The 21411-nt window shown below is 45.7% G+C and overlaps 1 protein-coding gene across 2 annotated transcripts in view; it reads right to left on the bottom strand.

Annotated features, from left to right (window-relative positions):
• The window catches only part of HDGFL2 (HDGF like 2), a 26115-nt gene extending 4704 nt beyond the window's left edge, over positions 1-21411 (bottom strand). The window contains exons 1-12 of one of the 2 annotated variants that reach the window (XM_072601841.1): positions 21175-21411; positions 18259-18335; positions 18014-18152; positions 13702-13878; positions 5859-5975; positions 5241-5315; positions 3374-3524; positions 3129-3204; positions 2587-2884; positions 2294-2397; positions 1680-1750; positions 783-853 (exon numbers count right to left, since the gene is read on the bottom strand). In XM_072601841.1, coding sequence (XP_072457942.1) covers positions 783-853; positions 1680-1750; positions 2294-2397; positions 2587-2884; positions 3129-3204; positions 3374-3524; positions 5241-5315; positions 5859-5975; positions 13702-13878; positions 18014-18152; positions 18259-18335; positions 21175-21246 — 1428 coding nt within the window. In that variant the 5' untranslated portion in view covers positions 21247-21411. The remainder of the gene's footprint in view (positions 1-782; positions 854-1679; positions 1751-2293; positions 2398-2586; positions 2885-3128; positions 3205-3373; positions 3525-5240; positions 5316-5858; positions 5976-13701; positions 13879-18013; positions 18153-18258; positions 18336-21174) is intronic. The other variant, XM_072601842.1, reaches the window with a different exon arrangement.

Below are 21411 nucleotides of genomic sequence, written 5' to 3'. Positions count from 1 at the left end.
AGCCCCAAACTTGCTGTTTGGGCACCACCACGTGGTGAGATTGGGCACTACTATTTCAAGGCTTTATAGACTGCCTCTATAACAAATGTTATTTGACCGACTAAAGGGTTGACTAAAGAAGACCCCAATCTTCTCAGGGGTATTGCCCAAGTTTGTGCAAGACATGGCATATGCATAGCAGCCAAACACAAACGAAAGGAGCAAGAGATGCAGCAGACAGAGACCTGGGCTCTGCGCTGAACACTACAGTTGAAAACTGAACTCCAGATCAGTTCTGGCCTGACTCATTCTGTGACCTAAGACAAGACCCCAGACCTTTCCTTGCCTCTGTCCGCTCATCAAACAGCCCTTGCTGCCACACAGGTCTGTTTTAAAAATAAGAGAAAAGCACTAAATTTAATAATTCCAAAGATCTCTAATTTCACTGATCCAGGCTGTCTGCCCATACCTGTGCAGATCGGAGCCTCTCTTCAACACACCCTAAGACAATCTCATGTATTGTTCCTGTCAAAAAAAGTGATTCTCTGGTGGCTGCTCATATGCCAAGAGCCTCTCCACATGTGGGCCTGCCGGAGTTTGGCTCCACCGGCATATGGCCTCCAAGAACTCAGGGCCACCTCCAGACTACTAGGAGCCCTCTGAGGAAGACTCTACAGATGGAATCGCATGGGGAAAAGAACATCACCATGAGCTCTAAAGCGGAAGAGACAGTGGACAGTGGCTCTGGAGCTTAGACTTCTGGAGCAGAGGGGAACAGTGGGGGCCCAGGACACAATTCTTACCGGATTGTCAACTTTCAGCGCAAACTTGATCTCGCTGTGCAACTTCTGTAGCCTCTCTTCCACAGACGGCTCTATACAACAGGAGAGAACATTCCCAGCCCAAAGTAAGAGGAAGACTTGAGCCAATGAGAGCAGACATCCTGTTGCTAAGACAAAGTCTTCCAAATTATCTTGTACATAACAGGCAGACTGAATGAATAACAGGCTGATGCTCACATAGGACTTAGCATAACTTTGCACAGTTTGCAAAGCAGTTAACGTGCATTGTCTTATTTGATCCTCACAATAATCCAGAGAGGTCAGTCAACATAAAAATACTATCACACCCATTTTTCAGATGAGGAAACTGAGAATCCGTAAAGTAAGGGGATTTATTTGCCTGGCACAGTATAGCTATAAAGTATCAGACAGAATTTCCCTCTTTTGAACTGAATACTACCCCAAATGGCTCTTACACACAATTGTCCTCTGCATCCAAATTCTGAGCACTCTCCCCTCCCCCACTGAAGCAATTACAGACATGGAGACCTTCAGATCTACATGTTATACTAGGACTATTATGATTTTCATCGTCTTTATGCTGTAGTGTCTCATCCATCTCATCAGGACTAAAGGCTACTGGACTTCATGTACTCTCACGACAAAAGCTCGCCTCAAATAACGGGCCCCCAGAAAAAACATCAGAGGGTAGCCTGGAAGGGTGAGGGGCAATTTCACCTCCTTTATCTTGGTGATGATGAGAGAGACAAAGACATTTGTCATGAAGCCTTCCTCATTATGTGTTCATGGGGCTTTTCAGAATCGGAAGGCAGCACCACCTCCTTCTCCCCCACCCAACCACAAGCACTGAGGGTCCCACAATTTACTCTCCCCTAGTTGAGAAGCCCTACTTCTCACCTTTCTTCTTTTCAACCCTCCTCTCTGGAAGCACCTCCGACTTCTTCCTGGATCGCTCCACTTTCACAGGCCTGGAGAGAGTTGGGCACCATTACCCTCACAACTAAGGCCCTTGTTGGGCTAGTGCCCTATACAGCTACTGCAATTCTCTAAATATTCATGTTGTCACAGTAACTGGGAGGGGTGGGGGGGAAGGGAGACTTCCTCCAAAAGGGACCAGAACGTTATATCTTCAGAATGAAAACTACCCAACAGCCCTAGCAGATAAGCTTATGAAAGAAAACACTGGGATCTCCAAACCTGTAGGATGCAAATCCTACCATCTACCTCTGAAAGGTATTTCCCCCAGCCACTAGGATCTGGGGGAACATATTTCTTAGCTGTTCCCCTTGGATAGTAGCTCCCACACACCCTGATGGGCACCTAGGAAAAGGGACACTCAGGGTCCAGGACACAGTTCAAGAGCTGTTATGAAGAAACACCCAGGAGGGACAAGAGATCTAAACCCAGAAACCATGAGGATGGGGCACCAAAGAGCTAATTCCCACAGAGAGAAGGGCCACAGGGAGAGGAAGAGAGATCGGGGGAAAGAAGGACTACGGATTGGTGCTGACTTGGCTCGGGACTTCTCCTCTGGGCGGCTTCTTTTCTCCTTCTGGTTCGGTTTCTTCGACGGCTCTAAGGACTGAGATTGTGGCTTCTTCACCGGCTTCTTCACCTAGAATAAGCACACAGGAATGGCAGTCAGAAAGATGGGAAGCAGCAGTCCCAGATCTCCAGGTCTCCATGTCTTCCTCTGCTTAGGACTGGGGAGAGAGAGCTCTGTGACCCTCTTCCTTGGAACCCATGCACAATGTCTGACACCCAGCAGGCAAGAACCACATCCAGGAAGTTGGGGGCCATTCACCTCCTTTTCGAGCTCTGGCTCTGAATCAGAGGATGAAGGGGCTCGGCCACGACCTTTCTTGCCCCTCTTCTTGATGGGCTCATCATCTTTGACCTCATCCTCACTGCTGTCACTGTTGGGGTGCATCTCCTCCCTCTCGGATTTTTCTTTCTTCTTCTCCTTTTCTTCCTTCTCTTGTTCCCGCAGTCGGCGCAGTTCCTCCTCCTGCTCCCGTTTCCGTTTCTCTTCCAGCTCCCGACGCCGTTCCTCATCCCTCCGCTTCCACTCACTGATGCGGTCCACTTCACTATCACTGTCACTGTGGGAGAGCCCACAGGAAAAAAAATCAGCAAGAGAGCAAAGGAAAAGGAATATGCACTAGCTGTCTGCTCCCACCCCCGACTCCAGTGTCTGTCGCTGAAGGAATTCCTTCTTCTCAGCAGAAGGGAAGAGACAACCAGGGAGGGAGAGATGACAATTCCCCCCTGCACGGCTAGTACAAAAAGGACCAGTTAGCCCAACAGTGTTTGGGAGTCCGGCACCAGGCCCTGCCCCACACTCACCTGTCACTGCTGGAGCTGCTGGGAACACGTTCTACCTTCGGTTTTCTTCCCCGAGGTTTGGGGGGAGGCTTCTCAGCTAGAGGATAGAAACGATACAGTGTCTACCACCTGGAGATGCTCACAGGCCAGAGGGAGCCACAGGAGAAGAGGCAGGGCCCTCTCATAGTATGCCCTCCTACCTCCTTGCAGTTTCAGGGGGAATAAAAGTGGAACAAGAGGACCGGGCCCTCCCACTGCGGCTCTACCTGGCTTTCGGCCCCGTAGAGGCTTCTTCACAGAGACATCCGAGTCCGAGTCCGAGTCCGAGTCTGAGTCTGATTTTGTCAAGACCATCGATTTGTTCTGAGCTTCCTCTGAATCGGCCTTGGAGTCTGAATCAGAAGCAGAATCCACCTTCTAGGGACGCAAGAAGAGGAGCATTATGGAAGGTGTGTGAAGGGGACAGACACAGGAAACCAAAAGGGAAGGTCACTATAGAGCCAAGAGGCCATCTCCAAATGACCAAACGTTTAATCTTTCCTCCCACTGTACCCCCAGTCCAAATCATCCACCTCAGCCAGACTGTCTCTGATCATTGCCTCTTCCCTCCTCTCAGCTTACTCAAATCCTATTTATCCTTCAAGGTCCTGGAAAAGAACCATTCGCCTCCACCAAGCCTTTTCCAACCATTTCAGTAATACTAACTCATCCCTTCCAGGAATTATGTGCAATTCAACTGGCATTTAATCACACTGATACATGCAGGCAATTAATAAATGCACATTGCTTTTGTTATATAGTACTCTGTGTGTTTTCACTCATCTACGTCTGTCTCCTTTCCCCATCTAGAGAGAATAAGTTCCTTCAAGGACTAAACTCCAACAATTTCATAATCATTGAGCACTCATTCTGTGCTAAGCTCAGCCAGTGACATAAAGACAGACACGCTCTGTGCCCTCGTGGAACTAACAATCTACCAGATGATTTAAGATGTGAACACAAATGATTACTATACAAAACAGGATTAGCTAAGTGTATGAGAGAGGTGGAAAGTACTAGGGGAGTTCAGAGGAGTATGAGAATACCTCCGGTGATGGGAAATAGGGGGAGAGGAATCAGGGAAAGCTTTACAAAGAAACTAGGCCCTCTGCTTTTAAATGACAGAGATAGAGGCCAAGGTAACGAAAACAGTGGGAAAGACACTGCAGGCCTAAGGAATGGTGCAGACAAAGGCAGAGAGGCAGGAAAGCCCTGAACACAGTTCAGCTGGACAATAGAAGGTATGCTGGGAAAACAATCAACAAGCATGCATTAAGTGGCTAGTATATAAGCCAGGGACTTTGTAATGCTCTGAGGTTATAGAGGAAATAATGAAACAGTCCCTGCCTTCAGAAAGATCATATTCTATTGAGGGGGGAGGTCTAGCACATACACACACACACACGCACAAGGTAATGGGGGACATTATTAACTGGGGAATCCAAAACGGCTTTACATAGAGAGCTGGGAAGCTAGAAATGAAAGCTGGAAAGAGGTCAGAAAGGCCTTGAATGTCAGGCTGAGGAGAATGTACTTTATGTACTTACTTTGTGAGATGGTAGAACTATTTCAGGACATTTAACCTGGCAGCAGTATGTAGGAGACATCAAAAATGCTGACAGGTGTAAAAACTGGCCAGTGGGAAACTTCTGCCTCTCTAGTCAGTCTCTTCTGGTTCATCATCCACATCCCCTATCAGCCCCTGTGCCAAGGCTCCATTCTCCACCCTCTTCTCTTCGCTTTCTACACTCTCCCTCAGCAATCTGGAATGGGTTCTGTTACCATCTGTATGTAGATCACTCCCAGATCTCTAAGACTAGCTGCAGTCTCCTTCCTGGGTTCTCCCTGTGCATCTCCACCTGCCTAGTACACAGACTGGCTGCTACAGCAATCCAAACAAAAGGGAATGAGAGACTGAACTGCTAATTTCTACCAATTGCAGGTGCCCAGTAATTATCAATTACATAAATGAAACACCCTGGAAGGAACCCTGAAATTCTGTTCTTCATCCCAGTCCATTTTACAAGGCTAGAGTCAGCGACCAAGAAGCCCCTAAAGTTTCTCCAGGGACAAAGAAGAGGTATGAGGACTCACCACCTTTTTCTTTCTTCCTCCAACTGGGCCTCTCCGTGGGGCCCGGGCAACAGTTTTCTTCTCTGGAGTGAAATCCTGAGTGAAACAGGAGAAAGTTGGCAGGACATTGAGTGTCATGCCAGACCAGACATCCCACTCACTCTGACCTCAGTCACCCTGTGCAAACATCTCACAAAATCCCTTTGTCTCAGATTTAATGGAACTTGTAGGGAATCCAAGCTAGCACCAAAACCTCTGACATGTAGAAGCCGAGAACATGATCAACAAAGCACCCAAAGCCAGCGTTCAGTTACAGACCAAGGAGCAGGCACGAGACAGTGAGTGAAGAGATTGGGTTTCAAGTCCCAATTCCCCCATTCACTTGTTATAGGACCCTGGGAAATTCTATTTTCCTCTGGGATGTACTTAACTCCTGTCAGAAGGAGGCTGCACTGGAAGACCTCTAAGCTCCCTTCAAACTATGCTCTGTGATATCCTGAGAGGCCAGGGAAAACTGAGTAAGATGGAACTGGAAGAGATTCTGCTCTCTCCAAAAGACCCCTTGTGTCTTTTCCTAACCAATTTCCCCTAGCCTGATTAATTTCTCTCCTCCCCACAAAGACCCAGACCCATACTCACCTGATCACTGTTTTTTTCTGATTCTGATGAGCTTTCTGAGTTTTCATCTTCTGATGGGGATGCACTGGCCAGGTCTAGGTCACTGGAGGCTTTCCGTGACCGTTTAGACACTGGCATCTAAAAAAAAGAGAAGGTAAATGTATATATACCAGTGACTGAAAAGGCTACTGCTCCCCCTGTGATTCTCCCATGACTCTTTACCCCTGTTCCCAGAAGGCCTTGCCTGCTACTGACATAGGGTAGAGGAGGGCCCCAAGTATACTTTAAACCTAACTCAGAGGCATCCAGTGTGGGAAGCCATCAATATAGGGCAAGGCTTCTTGGTCTGGGTCACCAAAAGAGAATGAAATGGAAGATGTTTAAAAAAGTGTCAAGAAAAGCTTCTACTAGTCCCCAGCTTTTACTTCCCTAAGTCCACATAAACCAAGAGTTTTCTGGGGTTAGAAAGAAGTCCTGGAATCACCTGAGATGAAAATCATTAGCCATTTTGGATTGTAGGTCCAGGGATCATCAATATGAAGCAGCACCCCAGATTCACTCCCCTCCTTTGGAGAGGCTACTATCATGTAATACAAAAGACACTTAAGAAAAACCAAAAAGGAAGTATTTGAAGAAACAGAAAAAGTCATATAAAGTGATGCAGAGTGAGGAAAACAAAGCAAAAAGAACAATATACCAACTCACACAGTCACTACAATGAAAATTCCAAAGACAGTAACAACAAGGCCAACACGGTCGCATCAGATCCAGGAGGCACTGGTAGTCTCACAGTATGACATGAAGGCACGTCTCTTTTTCTGCTCTACAAAGTATCCATGGATCTCTTAACTGCCAAACTCAACGGCCATTTCTTAGCCCGCATCCTTCTTGGGAACTGATCAGGATGGGGGACATTTGTTTACTTTCTGATTGCTTGTGGAGGGGAGAATCTCTGTGTGGGAGTCCTGCCAAGGTTCAGTTTAAGCACCACTTCTCCATGATCCCCACTCCAGCTGACAGTGCCCCCTGCCGCAAATTCACCTTCTCTCTACTTGTATCCATTTATAAATGTATGTGCTTTCTCCTCCAAGATAATGCAAGCCCTCTGAGTACAGGGGCTGCTTCACTACCGTCTTTGCATCCCCATTTGCACTGGCATGTAATAATCAGTCAATCAACAGGCATTTTCTTAAGTGCCTGCTGTGTGTCAGACACTGTACTAGGTGCTAGGGATGTGAGTAGAGAAAATGAAAAGCTCTCTATATGTAAAGAGCTTAATTCTAATGAGGAAGACAACAAACATTATATAAATATATTCCACATAAATATAAAATTAATAAATGCAAATACATACAAAGTCATTAAATACAAGGTGGTCTGGCAGTGAAAGCATTAGGAATGGAGGTATCCAGAAACATTTTGTGCAAAAGATGACGCCTGAGCTCTATCCTCAAGTGGCAGTAAGGAAGGAGTCCATTCCAGGCAAGAGAGACAGTCAGTGCAGAAGGACGGGATGATGGGAGAGGAACTGAGAGAAAGACAGTTTGGTTGAATCACAGACTGCGAGAGGGGGAAATATAGTTTAATGAGGTTGGATTACTGAAAAGCTTTAAAAGCTAAACAGAGGTGATATTTCATCCTAAAGGCAAGAGGAAGTCCCTGGAGTTGACTAAATATGGGAGTCAGATGGTCACATCTACATTTAAAGAAAATTTGGTAGCAATGTGTAGAAAGGAACAGAATGATCCAGACAAGAAGTGAAGAGGGGCTGAACTAAGGTGGCAAGTATGTGAATGGAGAGAAGAGGTTGGATGTGAGAGATATTGTAGATATAGAACTGCTATCTATACTTGGTACATATGATGAGTAGAGGAAGGAGTCAAAGATGATACCAAGGTCATGAAGCTAGGACACTGGAGAAATGGTGATGCCTTTGACAGAAGTAGGGAAATTTCGAAGAGGGGAGTTATTTAGGAGGAAGATAATGAGTTCGGTTCTGGACACGCTGAGTTTGAGATGTCTCTAGGACATCGAGTTTGAAATATCCAGTAGGCAAATGGGGATGTGGGACTGAACTCAGGGAAGAAACAGGGGCTTAGCCAAAGAAACAGACACAGTCACCTGTGTTCAAACCACAGCAGCTGATGAGTTTATCAAGACAGAAAATAGACTGCAGGGGTGGGGAACCTTCAACCTTGTGGCCACATGTGGCCCCCTAGGTTCTCAACTACGGTTCTTTGAATCCAAACTTTATGAAGTTGTGAAGTTTGGATTTAGTCAAAGGACTGCACTTGAGAACTTAAAGGGACAAAGGTGGCCTCAAGGTTGCAGGCTCCCCACTCCTGGTATAGAGGGAAGAGAAAAGAGGGCTAAGATAGGACCTTGGAAACTCTGTGATCTAGAACCAGCAAAGGAGATCAGAGGAAAAGCAGGGAGACAGGTAAGGAAGAGCATCAGAAAAGAACAGTATCACTTAAACCCAAGATGAAAGAGTGGTCAATAGCATCAAATATAGCAGAGAAATTGAAAGGAATGAGGACTGAGAAGAGTCCTAAGAAAAGACTTGGTAATGAGGAGACCACTGGTAACTTTGCAGAGCACACTGCCAGGTAAGTGATGAAGTCAGAAGCAAGATGGCAAAAGACTGAGGAGAGAATGAAGACAGCCTTTTTGAGGTGTTTAACTGAAGAAAGGAGGGAGAGCTCTAAGACAACAGCACCAGAAATAGGTAGGCTCTAGGGAAGGGGTTTTTTAGGGGTGGGTTTTTTTTTTCCACATGGGAAAGACTTGGGCATCTTTGAAAGTAGCAGGAAAAGAACCAGGAGACAAAAGAAAGGAGAAGACTGAGACTGCACTCTGAAGAGAGGAGGGGATCTGATCCCACTGATCCCATTTCATCCTGTCTCCTCCAGCAAACTGTCCCCTCTGCCATCTCCAATCTCTCACCACTCTTCACCTTCTCCCCATCTACCAGCTCATTCCCTATCACCTCCATATCTTCTCCTTCTTCAAAAAACCCACACTTGACCCATCCATCCCTGTAAGTTGTCATCCCATATCTCTCCTCCCTTTTGTGATTAAATTCCATGAAAGGTCCACATATAATCAAGGCTTCCATTCCCTTTCTTCTAGTTGAGAAACAACCAGCTAGTGCAGTGGACAGTCAAGCCTGGAGTCAGGAAGACCTGAGTTCAAATTCAGCCTCAGACACTTACCAAATGACCCTGGACAAGTCACTTAGCCTCTGTCTGCCTCAGTTTCTCCATACGCAAAAGTAGGCGTTACTTCAAAGATTGGTTGTGAGGACCAAACAAGATATTTGTAAAGTGCTTAGCACAGTACTTGGCATAGAGTAGGTGCTTACTAAATGCTTATTTCTGTACTTCTTAACTCTGCAAACTGGCTTCCAATCTCATCATTCAACCTAAAGTGCTCTCTCCAATGTCACCAATGATCTCCTTCTGGCCAAAACATCCTTCCTGATATCTCAGCAGCCTCTGACAGCCTCATCTTGAGTCTCTCTTCTTTCTAGGTTTTTGTGACATGCTCTCCTGGTTCTCCTCCTACCTATCTGACCACTCCTTCTCATTCTCCCCTGCAGGATTCTTCATCCAGCTCATAGCTGTTAACCATGGGTATTCCCCAAGGTCTGTTCTTGGCCCTCTTTTTTCTCCCCTCTATATTTTATCACTTGATGATCATATCAGCTGTCACTGATTCAATTATATCTCTATGCAGATAATTATGAGGCATCCACCCCAATGCTCTCCTAACCTCCAGTCTTGTACCACCAGTTGCCTACTGGACACCTCAAATTGGATGTCCGGGAGACAACTCAAACTCAACATGTCCAAAATGGATTTCAACATCTTTTCCCCTAAGCCTCTCCTCCTCCAACTTCCCTATTACTCTTAAGGACACCACCATACTTCTAGTCACCCAGGCTCACATCCAACATGTTATCCTCAACTCCTCACTCACCCTACATGTCTAGTCTGTTGCCAAATCATGTCACTTCCCAACATCTTTCACGTACACCCCCTTCTCTCCACAAGCAGCTTCTCTGGTGCAGGTCCTCATCATCTCATGCCTGGTTGGTCTTCCTGCCTCAGTTCTGTCCCCATTCCAGTTCATCCTCCAGTAAGCTGCCAAATTCATCTTCCTGAAGCCTGGTATTGGAGAATGTCACACACACACACACACACACACACACACACACACACACACACACACACACACACACACACACACCCCTCCCCCTCCCCCAGAAACTCCATGGCTCCCTATAACCTCCAAGATCAAATATAAAATCCCCTGTTTGGCTTTTACAGTCCCTCCTACCTTTTCAGTCTTCCTACATTTTTCTCCCTTCCACATATTCTCTGATCAAGCAACACTGACTTTCTTCCTCCTCCTCAAATAGGATACCCCACTGAGGACTCTATGCCTTGGTGCTGGCTGTTCGCCATGTTTTAAATTCTCTTTCTCCACACCTATCCACTTCCCGGCTTTCCCAGATTCCTTCAAGACTCAGCTCATACGACACCTTCTGCAAGAGGTTTTTCCTGGTCTCCATTCCTCTTTCCACATCTACCCTCAGTGCCTTCTCTCTGAGATCACCTCCTACTTACTATACTATATACACAGACATACTAACAGATAGACAGACAGACAAATACATATCTACATCGATATTGATATTCATCTATATATCTTAAAGTACATAGTTCTTTGCATACTGATTCCACCATTAAAATTGGTGGTCATTAAAATGATTCCACCACTGCTCTCTGAGGGCAGGTACTGGTCTTTGTCTTTCTAGGAATCCCCAGAACTTAGCCCAGACCCTGGCACACAGTAAGCACTTAATAAATGTTTGCGGATAAGGATATAATGATGGACGAAGTGCACAAGTAGGTTTGGCCCAAACAAGAAAAATCCTGGGAAATGATGCCAATAGTCAATCAACATTTATTAAGCACCTACTACGTGCCAGGAACTATGGTAAACACTGGCAAGGGGTTTTGAGATGAAGAGCACAGAAGATGGAGCTCACAAAGAATTGTCTCTATTTTCTCAGTAAAATAGGAAGCAAAATTCTCAAGGGAAGGGGAGGTGTGGGAGAAGGGAAAAACAAGGTACAGAGGTATGGGAGATTAGAAGAGGGAAAAGAAGGTTTGAAACAGCTTCTATGGGAAGTGAAATGGGGAATCAAATAGGCACCTACATGCTTGCTGAGTGACTGATTCTTCATCAAGTGTAGCATTTAACAGAATTAAGTACCCTCCCCTTCCTAGATATCCCCTCTCCTCTTTAGTTTTCCACAAAAGTCCTTCTTGGTGGGTACCATTTCTCCATCTGCTAGGCTATCACTCATGTACAGAGGTACCAGAAGGCTCTGTGGGCCCTCTTCTATTCTCTCTCCACAATCTCTCATGGGCTCTTATTATTTCTATGCAGATCACACCCAAATCTATATATCCAGCCCTAGTCTCTCTCATAAACTCTAGATGTAAATCTCTATCTGCCTACTGCATATTTTCAACTGGATGAATGTCCCAGAAGTAAAGCAAACTCAATATGACCAAAAACTGCTATTTCCCCTCAAATCCACCTTCTTCCTAATTTCCTTGTTTGTGTTGAAGGTACCCCTATCCTTGCAGTCACTCATGTTAACAATCTCAGTGTCACACAAAACTCTTCATTCTATCACACCACACATATCCAATCAACTGTTGAATCTTATCAGTTCTTCTCCCACAACATCACCCTAGTTCAAGTCTTCATCATCTCTCACCTGGACTATTGCAATGGGGTACTGATTTTTCTGCCTCAACTTGGTCCCCTTTCCAATCCAGCCTCCACAAGTACGCCAAAGTGGTGTTCCCAAAAACACTCCCCCAGTCAAAAAGTTCCAGCAGCTCCCTATGGCCTCTAGAGCAAGAGTTTTAAACTGTTTGTGTGTTCTGGACCCCTTCGGCAGTCAGTCTGGTAAAGACTATGGACCCTTTCTCAAGCTAATGTTTTTAAATGCATAAAATACACAGGATTACAAAGGAAACAAATTATACTAAAGTAGTTACCAACACATTAAAAAAGGTAAGCTCACAGACCCCAAACAAAAACTACCGCTCTAGGACAAATACAACATAAACTCTGTTCGGCACTTCCCTTTAGTTCTCTGCAGAGATGAGAGTCTGTAGGCATAAATCAAAGACTTTTTCAATATACTGTTTGATTTTCTTGAACTTTTTCCTCCTCTTTTTTACTCTTTGTTATAAGGGATAGTCGTATAACAAGGGAACGGGAGAAGGGAGGTATATTCTGAGAAATGTAGGTGACATAAAAACAAAATACAGCAATAATTTTTTTTTGTTCTTAACAATCTGATTCCCATTGACCTTTGTAGGCTGATTATACATTATTCCCTCATGAATTCTACATTGCAGCCTAACTGGCCTACCTGCTGCTCCTCACATGTGACGTTCCACCTCCCCACTGCGTGGGGACAGCACAGGCTGTGCCCTATGCCTGGGATGCCCTCATTCCAGGCCTGGGCCTTTCCAGAGCCCTGACTGCCTCTGTGGTAGCCTAAGAGGCACCTCCCACACAAGCCCTTTCCTAATCTCCTCAGGCTGCTGGGGCCTCCCACTCCCATTCTGCTGGATTTACTTTGTAGATAGTTCATTTTTATTTACACAGCTACATGCGGTTTCCACCCAACAAAATACGGACTCCTTGAGGGCAGGGCCTCTTGCTTTGTGCCATTCTCTCCCCAGCACTTGGCATAATGCCTGGCACACAGGAGGGCACTGACTCCATGCACTCCATATGGCACACACCATCAGGGCAGTCACTCCAAGCAGTTGTTTTGCTTAACCATTTTGGGGGAAAGTACTTGAGATTGCTTTGCTGTTTGTTGGAAGTCTGCCGTCTAAAGCAAAATGTGTCAATAACAACTAAACAATTTTTAAAGAGTGCTGGGAGTCCTGGTTCAAGCCCCAACTCTACCACTTAGAAGATTTAAGTGAAACAGTTAATTTCTCAGATCCTCAGTTTCCTTACCTGTAAAATCTAGACAATACTTGCACTACTCAGCCCACAGGCTTATTGTGAGGATCAAATCAGAAAACATATAAAAAGCACCTTGTCAACCACAAAGCACTATATTCCAGCTATGAAAGAATTCCTCTCCACCCTATCCCCCAGTTTTTTTAGAGAATCTGACATGAGAGGAAAGGAAGGGATGAGGCAACCCATGAAACTGTAACCTTTCCCAAGAGACTAATAAATAAGAGCCTTGATTCCTTGGGAAACTGTATGCAAGTAATAAAATCCTGACTTGGATGCCCTGGCACAGTCATTCTCTTTTAAAGAAACCTGCCCTGAAATGGGAAATACGGATGAGAGACATTAGACAGAAGTGTCCCGTCCCTCAAAGATGATCTAAATTTTTAAAAATTTTATTGACAGGCAAACTAGACAGAGATTTACATTCCACATGGATTCTTCTCTTTATCAAAACAATGAAGATTCCTTTAAGAGAGTAGCCCTAGTGCAGAGGTGGGGAACCTATGGTCCTCGAGTGTGGCCCTTTAAGTCCAAATTTTATAGAACAAATTCTTTTATTAAGGTTAAGTGGCAGACAAGTAATGAGCATCAGAGTCGAGGTCTGAACTCAATCGAAACCCCTCACCTGACAAATAGGAAAACAGATTCAGACAGGGAGAATCCCTTGTCTAATCCTGTCAGCACCAGCAGGACTAGGTGGGCCTTTGATGACCCCTGCTGCCTCAGTACTAACCCCACTTCTCCATCCACAAGGGTGGGCCTGGGGTCCAGGCTCAGCTCACCCCATACCTACTTTCAATGGTGGCGCTTTCCGCTTTATCCCACTGTGTTCACTGCCCTTGTCAGAATCTTCATCACTCTCCATCTTCTCACTGGCGCTCGCTGCTGTCACTGATGCAACAGCCATGAGCCCTGCCTCATCTTCCGCATCACTTCCAGCCAGGACTTCACTGTCAGAAGAACTCACAGGCTAAAAAGCAGAAACACAGACGGTGAGGGATGGCAACGCTTGCCCCTCGAAGGAAGATTCCTCCACAGCACTCACAGCAAGACAAAAGACAAACAAAGACATGGCACACATGCTTAGAATCAAGGAAAATCAAAGGGGACAGGAAATTTCTAGTTCAACACTCTCAAAACGTCTAGCAAGCAATTGGAAATAAATGACTGGGTCTTGAGGGGAAAGGTCAGGGCTAAAGACAGGAATTCAGAACTCATTCACCCAGACAGGATCACTACAGTGCTGGCAGAAGTATCCTGCTCCCTCTCCCTCCTTCCTTTCTCTTCCCCACATTTTACCCTTCTATAGAACCTCTGGCCTTTCTCAAGGGCCCCATCAAAAACAGTTTGATGCATTTTGATGATAAAAACAATTCCCATTTATTAAAAACAATGATAATGTCAGAAATTATCTTCATTGAATATATAACACACGTTCCCATTCTTCTGGGTTGTGACGACCCAGAGTTCTCTCAGTCAATGCAACATTACCTTGTCTCTATCACTTCTGACAAGATTCAAGAGGATAATTCTAAGTAGGTCAAGCCCAAAGTCTAACAAGTCAGGAGAGAATAGAAATGCTGCCACTGTGAGTTGGTATCACACCTTTCCTCCAGAAAGCTCTGGGAAGACATTTTTTTTCTTTTTACAACACCCCAGTTACATAGGGAAAGCAGTTATTAATAATCCTCATTTTAGGCCTTGTACATAGTAGGCACTAAATAAAGTTTTGTTGAATTAAATTTACTTGTACAGAGTAAAACTGAGGACCAGAGAGTCTGTGACTTTCCCAAAGTCACACAGAGAAGCAGGAATGGGGCTTGGTCTACATCTACCTACTATGGCAGTGATACTACCTTCTTTTTAGTTTGTGGTCCTTTCAGTTTTTCAACTGTGACCCAATTTCAATGATGTACAATGGAAAGAGCACTGGACTTAGGAATGAAGTCTTGAGTTCTGACTCTATCACTTACTAGTCATGGGATTCTAAGCAAGTCACTTTACCTCAGTTTCCTTATCTGCAAAATAAAGATAATATTCACAAGATAGTTACTGAATATTTAGCAAACTACAAAGCACTACTAAAATGTGAGTTATTATTTATGTTTGCAATATCCCTGTGATAAAAAAGGTAAGGCAGGATTATCCCCTATTTTTCAGAGAGGAAAGCTGAGGCATGGAGCAGCTAAATGATTGGTCGAAGGTCAGATAAATCATTGCAGGACCTTGGACTGGAACTCAGACTCCTTGACTCCCAAAGCCATTTCCAGAATCACATTATCTCCTGCTGATATCATAAATGTTTTTCAGTCTAGATCATCCAAATGATAATCAGCACTAAGGAAAACCAGGAAAGAGCCAAGACCTAACCAACCTCAAAGCCTCTAAAATGGTTCCATAAAATAAAACAGGTATTTGACTTCTGGCACTGTCTTCAAGAATTGGAAATACAGCATGTAACATGAGAAAAGAAGGGAAAAAGCTGGCCATGGAGGTACAGTATCTTTCATTTTCTTTCTATCATTCATGAAGATGATTTATCAACCTATCCTCCACAAAGGACAGAGGGAGAGATATGGGAGGAGGAAAAGAGCTTCTACTTTAACCATGTTACTTACTTAGAGTAATTATTACAATCCGAACATATCTCTCTTAAAAGGCTGGGGAGAACAAATCCTGCTTTGCTTTTTTCTACAGCATTAAAGGCTTATAAAATACTTTCCCCACAACAACCCAGGGAGGTCAAAAGTGTAAGTGCTAAACCTATTTTACAGATGAAGAACGCATGGCTCGGGCAGATCCTAGGTGCAGGATTCTTTCCATATCTCCATAATCATTTTACATAGAGTCCCTCATTTTCTTGTTTCCCTCTCCTCAAGGTCTCTTGATTTCCTATGGTTCTGACCTCTTGGACCTTGGCCTGTTGTTTCTTCATAATACCAGAGTAACAAATAATATAATAGCTCAAATTGCCCAAATGCATTTGCCAAGCATTTTCCCCACAACGACCACCTTCTGAGTGAAGTAATACAAGTGTTATTATCCCTATTTTACAGATGAGGACATAGAAGAAAAAGATGAGAGACTTTATGAAGATCATACGAAAAAATGGCCATGTGGAGACTTCAACTCAGATCTTCTGATTCCAACAATAACAACAATCACAAAGTGCCACAGAGGACATGAGGTCTTTCTCCTCACCCCAATCCTGTGTGGCAGGCAATATGAATATCATGTCCCCCATTTTTCAGATGAGGAAACAAACTCAGAAAAGGAAAACGTCTTGCCCAAAGTAGTACAACCAGTAAATGAGAAAGTCAGCACGTGAACACAGGTCTTTTGCCTCTACATTCAGCACATGGTGCTGCCTTTCTAGGGAAAAGGGGAAGCTGCCACTGCACTGAGATGAGGTCTCATCAGCTCCCAGTCTCTTCTAGCCCAGCTGACAAGTCAATCACATTCTTCTATTTATTGGTGGTACATCGACTTAATTTAAACTTAAAACGTGAACCTTATGAGACACAAACATGGCTCACTGCCAAAGTGGTTTCAGCATGAAGAGCAGCCGGAGGGTCACTCTTTCCCAGTCTCAGTTCCTCGAGGGCCAGTATTTTGTCTCTTTTTTATGGAGCACCTAGCATGCTGTGGGTGTCCAATAAATATTAACAGTGCTGATGATTCACCGAGAAGCATCACAGTGAGGAGGTAACCAGAGAGAAATTGAGCCAGGGCCAGAAAGGGAGCTGGTGAAACTCAGCCACATTCTGAACCGTTATCCAAATTCCAGAGCAAGCAAAGCAATGGGGGAAAAGGTTGTTACTATAGCAAAGTAGACAGATGTTAAGCCTCTCAAACACCACAAAAGATGCAGAAGATAAAGATTATCCTCACGATGCATCAAGGCAAATCAATCAAGAGATATGGAATAAGCAAAATCACCCTCTGGAATCAAAGGCCTTAGAAAGGGCTATATAATTTTAGTCTAACCACCACATTTATACAGATGAGGAAATTGAGGACAAAGAAAGGAAAAGATTTGCCAAAGGCTGACGAGGGTAGTAAGTGACAGAACCAGGATTGCTAACTTCCAACCCAGTGCTCAGCCTATGGATTCAGAATTTTGATCTGGCACAGACTCATGAGAGAAGGAGAAGAGAGAGCCCTCCACCCCAGAAATACTGCCTTGACCAAGAGCACCAAAAAACATCTCTGTATGTTCTCCTTGGACCTTGCCAGTTATCATCCCCTTCCATGATGGCTTCACTTTTCCTCAATTGTTGGTCCCCAGGATTCACCCATCCCTTGTGGATGACTCATGTTGTCTCCCAGTTTACCCACAAATGCCTAACAAATCTTTCCTGAGCCACGCTCTTGCTCTGCACTTGGGTCTGTGCCTCTCCTGTACCCCTTTATTTATCTGTATAAACCTCAAGAGCAGTGGTCAAAAGCAAAAAGCAAAATTCACACTGAATCCATCGGCAACTCATCCTCTCCCCAGACCTAATCCCCTCCTTCTCCCTTCTCCTGCTTCTCTCCACCTTCTTTAGCTTCTACTCTACTACTCATTTGCCTTCCAGATGACAGATATCCCCACTCGTGCTTTAATCTGAACTGGAGACCTTTGAACTATAACCAATGGTAGACTCTTTCAAAGTCTAACATCAACAACTGTTCTCACTTCTCTAAGCTCTTGACATGTTCAGAAGTACTTTCCTCACAATGGTAAAAGTGTTATTGTTCCCATTTTATGGATAAGTAAACTAAGGTCTAAAGAAGTGAATTTGCCTACAGTCACAGACAAAACGCAGACCTAGATCTCTGCCTCTGTGCCCACCCATTACACCATGTTTTCTCCTCTTGGAAGAAGGAAATGTTTACAATTTAGAGTTAAGGATCTATAGATCCATCAGTCACTTTCTCCAGAGCCAAATGCAGTGACCCTCAGATAGACTTGGACAAGCCTGAAATTTCAGGCTATTCTGGTTTCTCATGGTACAGTTTGGGGAATGACTGGTCATAAAATGAAGAATCTGCTTTGGTGCACTATCTGGAGAAGATGAAGAAAAAGAGAAAAGCTATGAATCGGTTTCTGAAAAATTACTCACCGGTGGAGCACTGTAACTGGCATGGGGGTTATTCTGGATCTCCCACAGGCCTTCATTAAAACCTTTTCTCTTGTTGGGTTTCCCATATTTGTCCTTGTATTTTTCATAGGGGAACAAGTCCTTGGGTCCCAGGAAGGCTCTAGAGAAATAAATCATGGGACAGGTGCAGGTAAGTCCAGAAGCCATGGCATGGCACCAAGGAAAGTCTGAGAAACGGGCACCAGATGAAAAAGGGAGATACTTACGTTTCATGAGTGCCAAAGAAGAAGATGGGGTACTTGTTGGGGGGCGGTTTTACTGCCCCATCTGCAATGTCATCAATCTGCAAGGTGAAGTAAGTAGGGATGGTCAGAAATGATAAGCATTATCACTCCACACCCCCCAAAGTGAACACTGTCAGCATGAGATAGATGTTCAAGAAAGATGCTAGGTTATCTTGGTAAGAGAGATAATCATGGAGAGGGGTGCTATCGAAGGAGTAAGAGGTTAAATGTCCAAAGTTAAGAGCTATACTTTCCACCACCCCCCCTGGTAAGTTCCTCTCATTTCAAAGACAGGGGTTAGGAACAGTATCCCCAGGATAGATGTTTCACCTTTGAGAAGTCAAATACCTTCCTTGGAGCCAATGCTGAGGATAGAAGTAAGTACGGTTTCAGGGGACTCCTCACGTTCTTTTACCCTGGCCCCTCCCCTCAAAGAAACATTCCATGGAAGGGATCCCTGAAGATATTGTGGCTGGGGGTTGGCCCCAAAAGAAACCCACAATGCCGGGGCAAGCAACAAGGATGGAGAAGGGAATGGGCTACAGGAGACAGGACTTCAGCATCCAGGAAGTCCCACCCTCTCTTTCCAGGCTCATGGGCTGAAGCAGTTGTCAATCACCTCCCAACAGGAGAATGGCACAAACCCCTTAGTTTCCAATCAGGTGCCTGGAAATGTTTGGGGATGGAAGGGAATTTGCAGAGGAAGAGAATGAGAAGGATTCTTGCCATGAGCAACAGGAATTGGGAAAGTAGAGAAAATTTTCTGTAAACAGTTATTTCTCCAGATCCCCTATAATAACAGCTCTGTAGTTACTAGCATCAATGCTAGAAGCCTAGATTAACCAAACAATTCCTTTCTTTCTAGTCTTTCCTGCCCCACTGGCTTATTTCTACCACTCCTATACCACCCCTCTTCCAATTTCCATGTTCCATTCATACTGTTGCTGACCCCAAGGAAATCTTTAGCTCATTTAATCATCCAATCAGGTACCAGGGGAACCAGCATGGCACATGGTACAAATGATTTGGAGTCAAAGACCTGGGTTCAAAGCCTAGTTCTGCCACTTTGTACCTCTGTGACACTGGACAAATCACTTAACCTCTGGGGATTTCTGTCTCCTCATCTGTGAAATGAAGGCCTGAACTAGATGCCCTCTACGTCTCCCACCAGCTCCAGAACTAACAATCCCTCCCCTCCATAATTCTTGGCACATTTTGCCAGGCCCTTGTCAGCACCTCCCTCTCCTCTGAACTCTTTCAAATATACTAAGAGGTAGCTCCTTCCTCTTGGGAGTTATAGTTGCTATTGCTCCTTCAGTAATTTCTCTCATCCTTCAAACACACACACACAATCATCTTCCCTTCAAAACATTCTTCCCTACACAATAACCTTCAAGACACCAGCAGGAAAAATGTTACCTCCCTACTCAGATACCCTAACTCTTCAAGGAGTTCAAATACATATCAAAGACACACCTCTGTATTCCCAGACTCATTACCATCTAGCCTCCATAATCACAAGCATTTCAAAGCAAACTTTAACAGTCCCTCCAAAGCATATTATGCCAGAAACTCCAAGAACTCTATAAGTTTCCTTCATCACATCCTATCTGTATAAGTGAATCCCAATGCCTCTAAACACTTGGCTGCAGGCATGCAATAAATTCAATTTATATTCCAGTATACCTCCTGTCAGGATCCTCATACCATCATTCCAAGCACCATGCACTGCCCTTCTGCCTCATTCCATCTTGGGGGGTGGAAGGGATTTATTATATCCTGAAATCTAACAGGGACCTTGCCATAGCACTTCTGCAGGATTGGCCCTTTTTCACACCCTGACACCAGCAACCTCTGGAGTATCCTGTGGAATCCTACTAAGCACTACAAATGCCACTTTCCCTTACTTCAGAGTGTCATCCTTCATCAGTACTACTTTTTTTCTACTCTACCCCCTACAGGTCACAAGGTGACAATCCAATTCTCTTGGTCCTCTCCAGATCCTTCAGTATTCCCAGCAACCCACTCCTCAAAACCTAGGCCTTCTCCCAACTTCCACTTTCCTCATTCATTCAATTTATTTTAAATCCATAGACATTTATCAAGCGCCTACTATGTGCCAGGCACTGTGTAAAGCCCTGGGGATACAAAAAGAGGTAAAAGTAGTCTGCCCAAAAGGAAGCTTACCCCTCCAGTCCCTCAGTCCCCCATAAACCCCTGGGCACCCCTAATTTCCTTCCAAGCCCTTAATTCTCCAGGCATAGCCTTATCTCCTCGCCCAGCTCAGCCATTGCCCACTCTTTTCTCGGTCTTCTAGCCTCGGGGCTACTTCATCCCCAGGCTCCCCCTGGTTCACAGGGACATGGTCTTTGAACGGACAGGGACCTCAAAGGCCATCTCCTTCAACCCACTTATTTTAGGGAGGAGTAAACTGAGACCAGAGAGGAAAAAGGGACTGGTCCAAGGTCACACACTAGCAGAACCTGTGGGAGCCCACTCGGGACTCTCTCCAGAGCATCACCCGACCCTGGGGTCCCTCTCAGGTCACAGACTTCCCCAGGCCTCCCGGCCCCCCAATCCCAGGATCCCCTGGGGTTCCCCCCAGCCCTCTGATCCCCAAGGTGCCCCGGTTCTCGGGCTTCTCCATCTTCCCCAAGTCTCCTGGGAGGTCCTCCATGCCCTCTGCCCGCCCCCGCCCCAGACGCTCCCCTCCTCCCAGGGGGGCTCAGCTCCCCACATGCCCCCACTGACGGGCTGCGGGTCAGTTTCCTAAGCCCCGCCCATCCTGGGGCCCCCCCCGGGACCCTCAAATGCTTCTCCGCCTGCGCAGCCCCCCAGGGCCCGCCCTCGGCCCCCCAGGACCCCCAAGCCCCCCAGCCCCGGCCCCGCGCCCCTCACCCGGGCCGGCCAGTGCGGGTAGCCCTTCATCTTGGCGAACACCAGGTCCCCGGGCTTGAAGGCGTGCGGCATGGCGGGCGGCGGGCCGGGCCGGGCGGGGCGGGGAGGGGAGGGCCGGGGAGGGAGGAGAGGCCGCCGAAAGGCCCAGGCCGCGGGCGGCAGCGGTGGAGGCAGCGGCGGCCGGAGGCTGGAGGTAGGAGGCGAACCCGGGAGGGAGGGTGGGAGGGAGGGAGGGGT

The sequence above is a fragment of the Notamacropus eugenii genome, chromosome 4 (genome assembly GCF_028372415.1).
Source record: "Notamacropus eugenii isolate mMacEug1 chromosome 4, mMacEug1.pri_v2, whole genome shotgun sequence".
Lineage (NCBI taxonomy): Eukaryota > Metazoa > Chordata > Mammalia > Diprotodontia > Macropodidae > Notamacropus > Notamacropus eugenii.
This window is presented reverse-complemented; position numbering and strand designations above follow the sequence as displayed.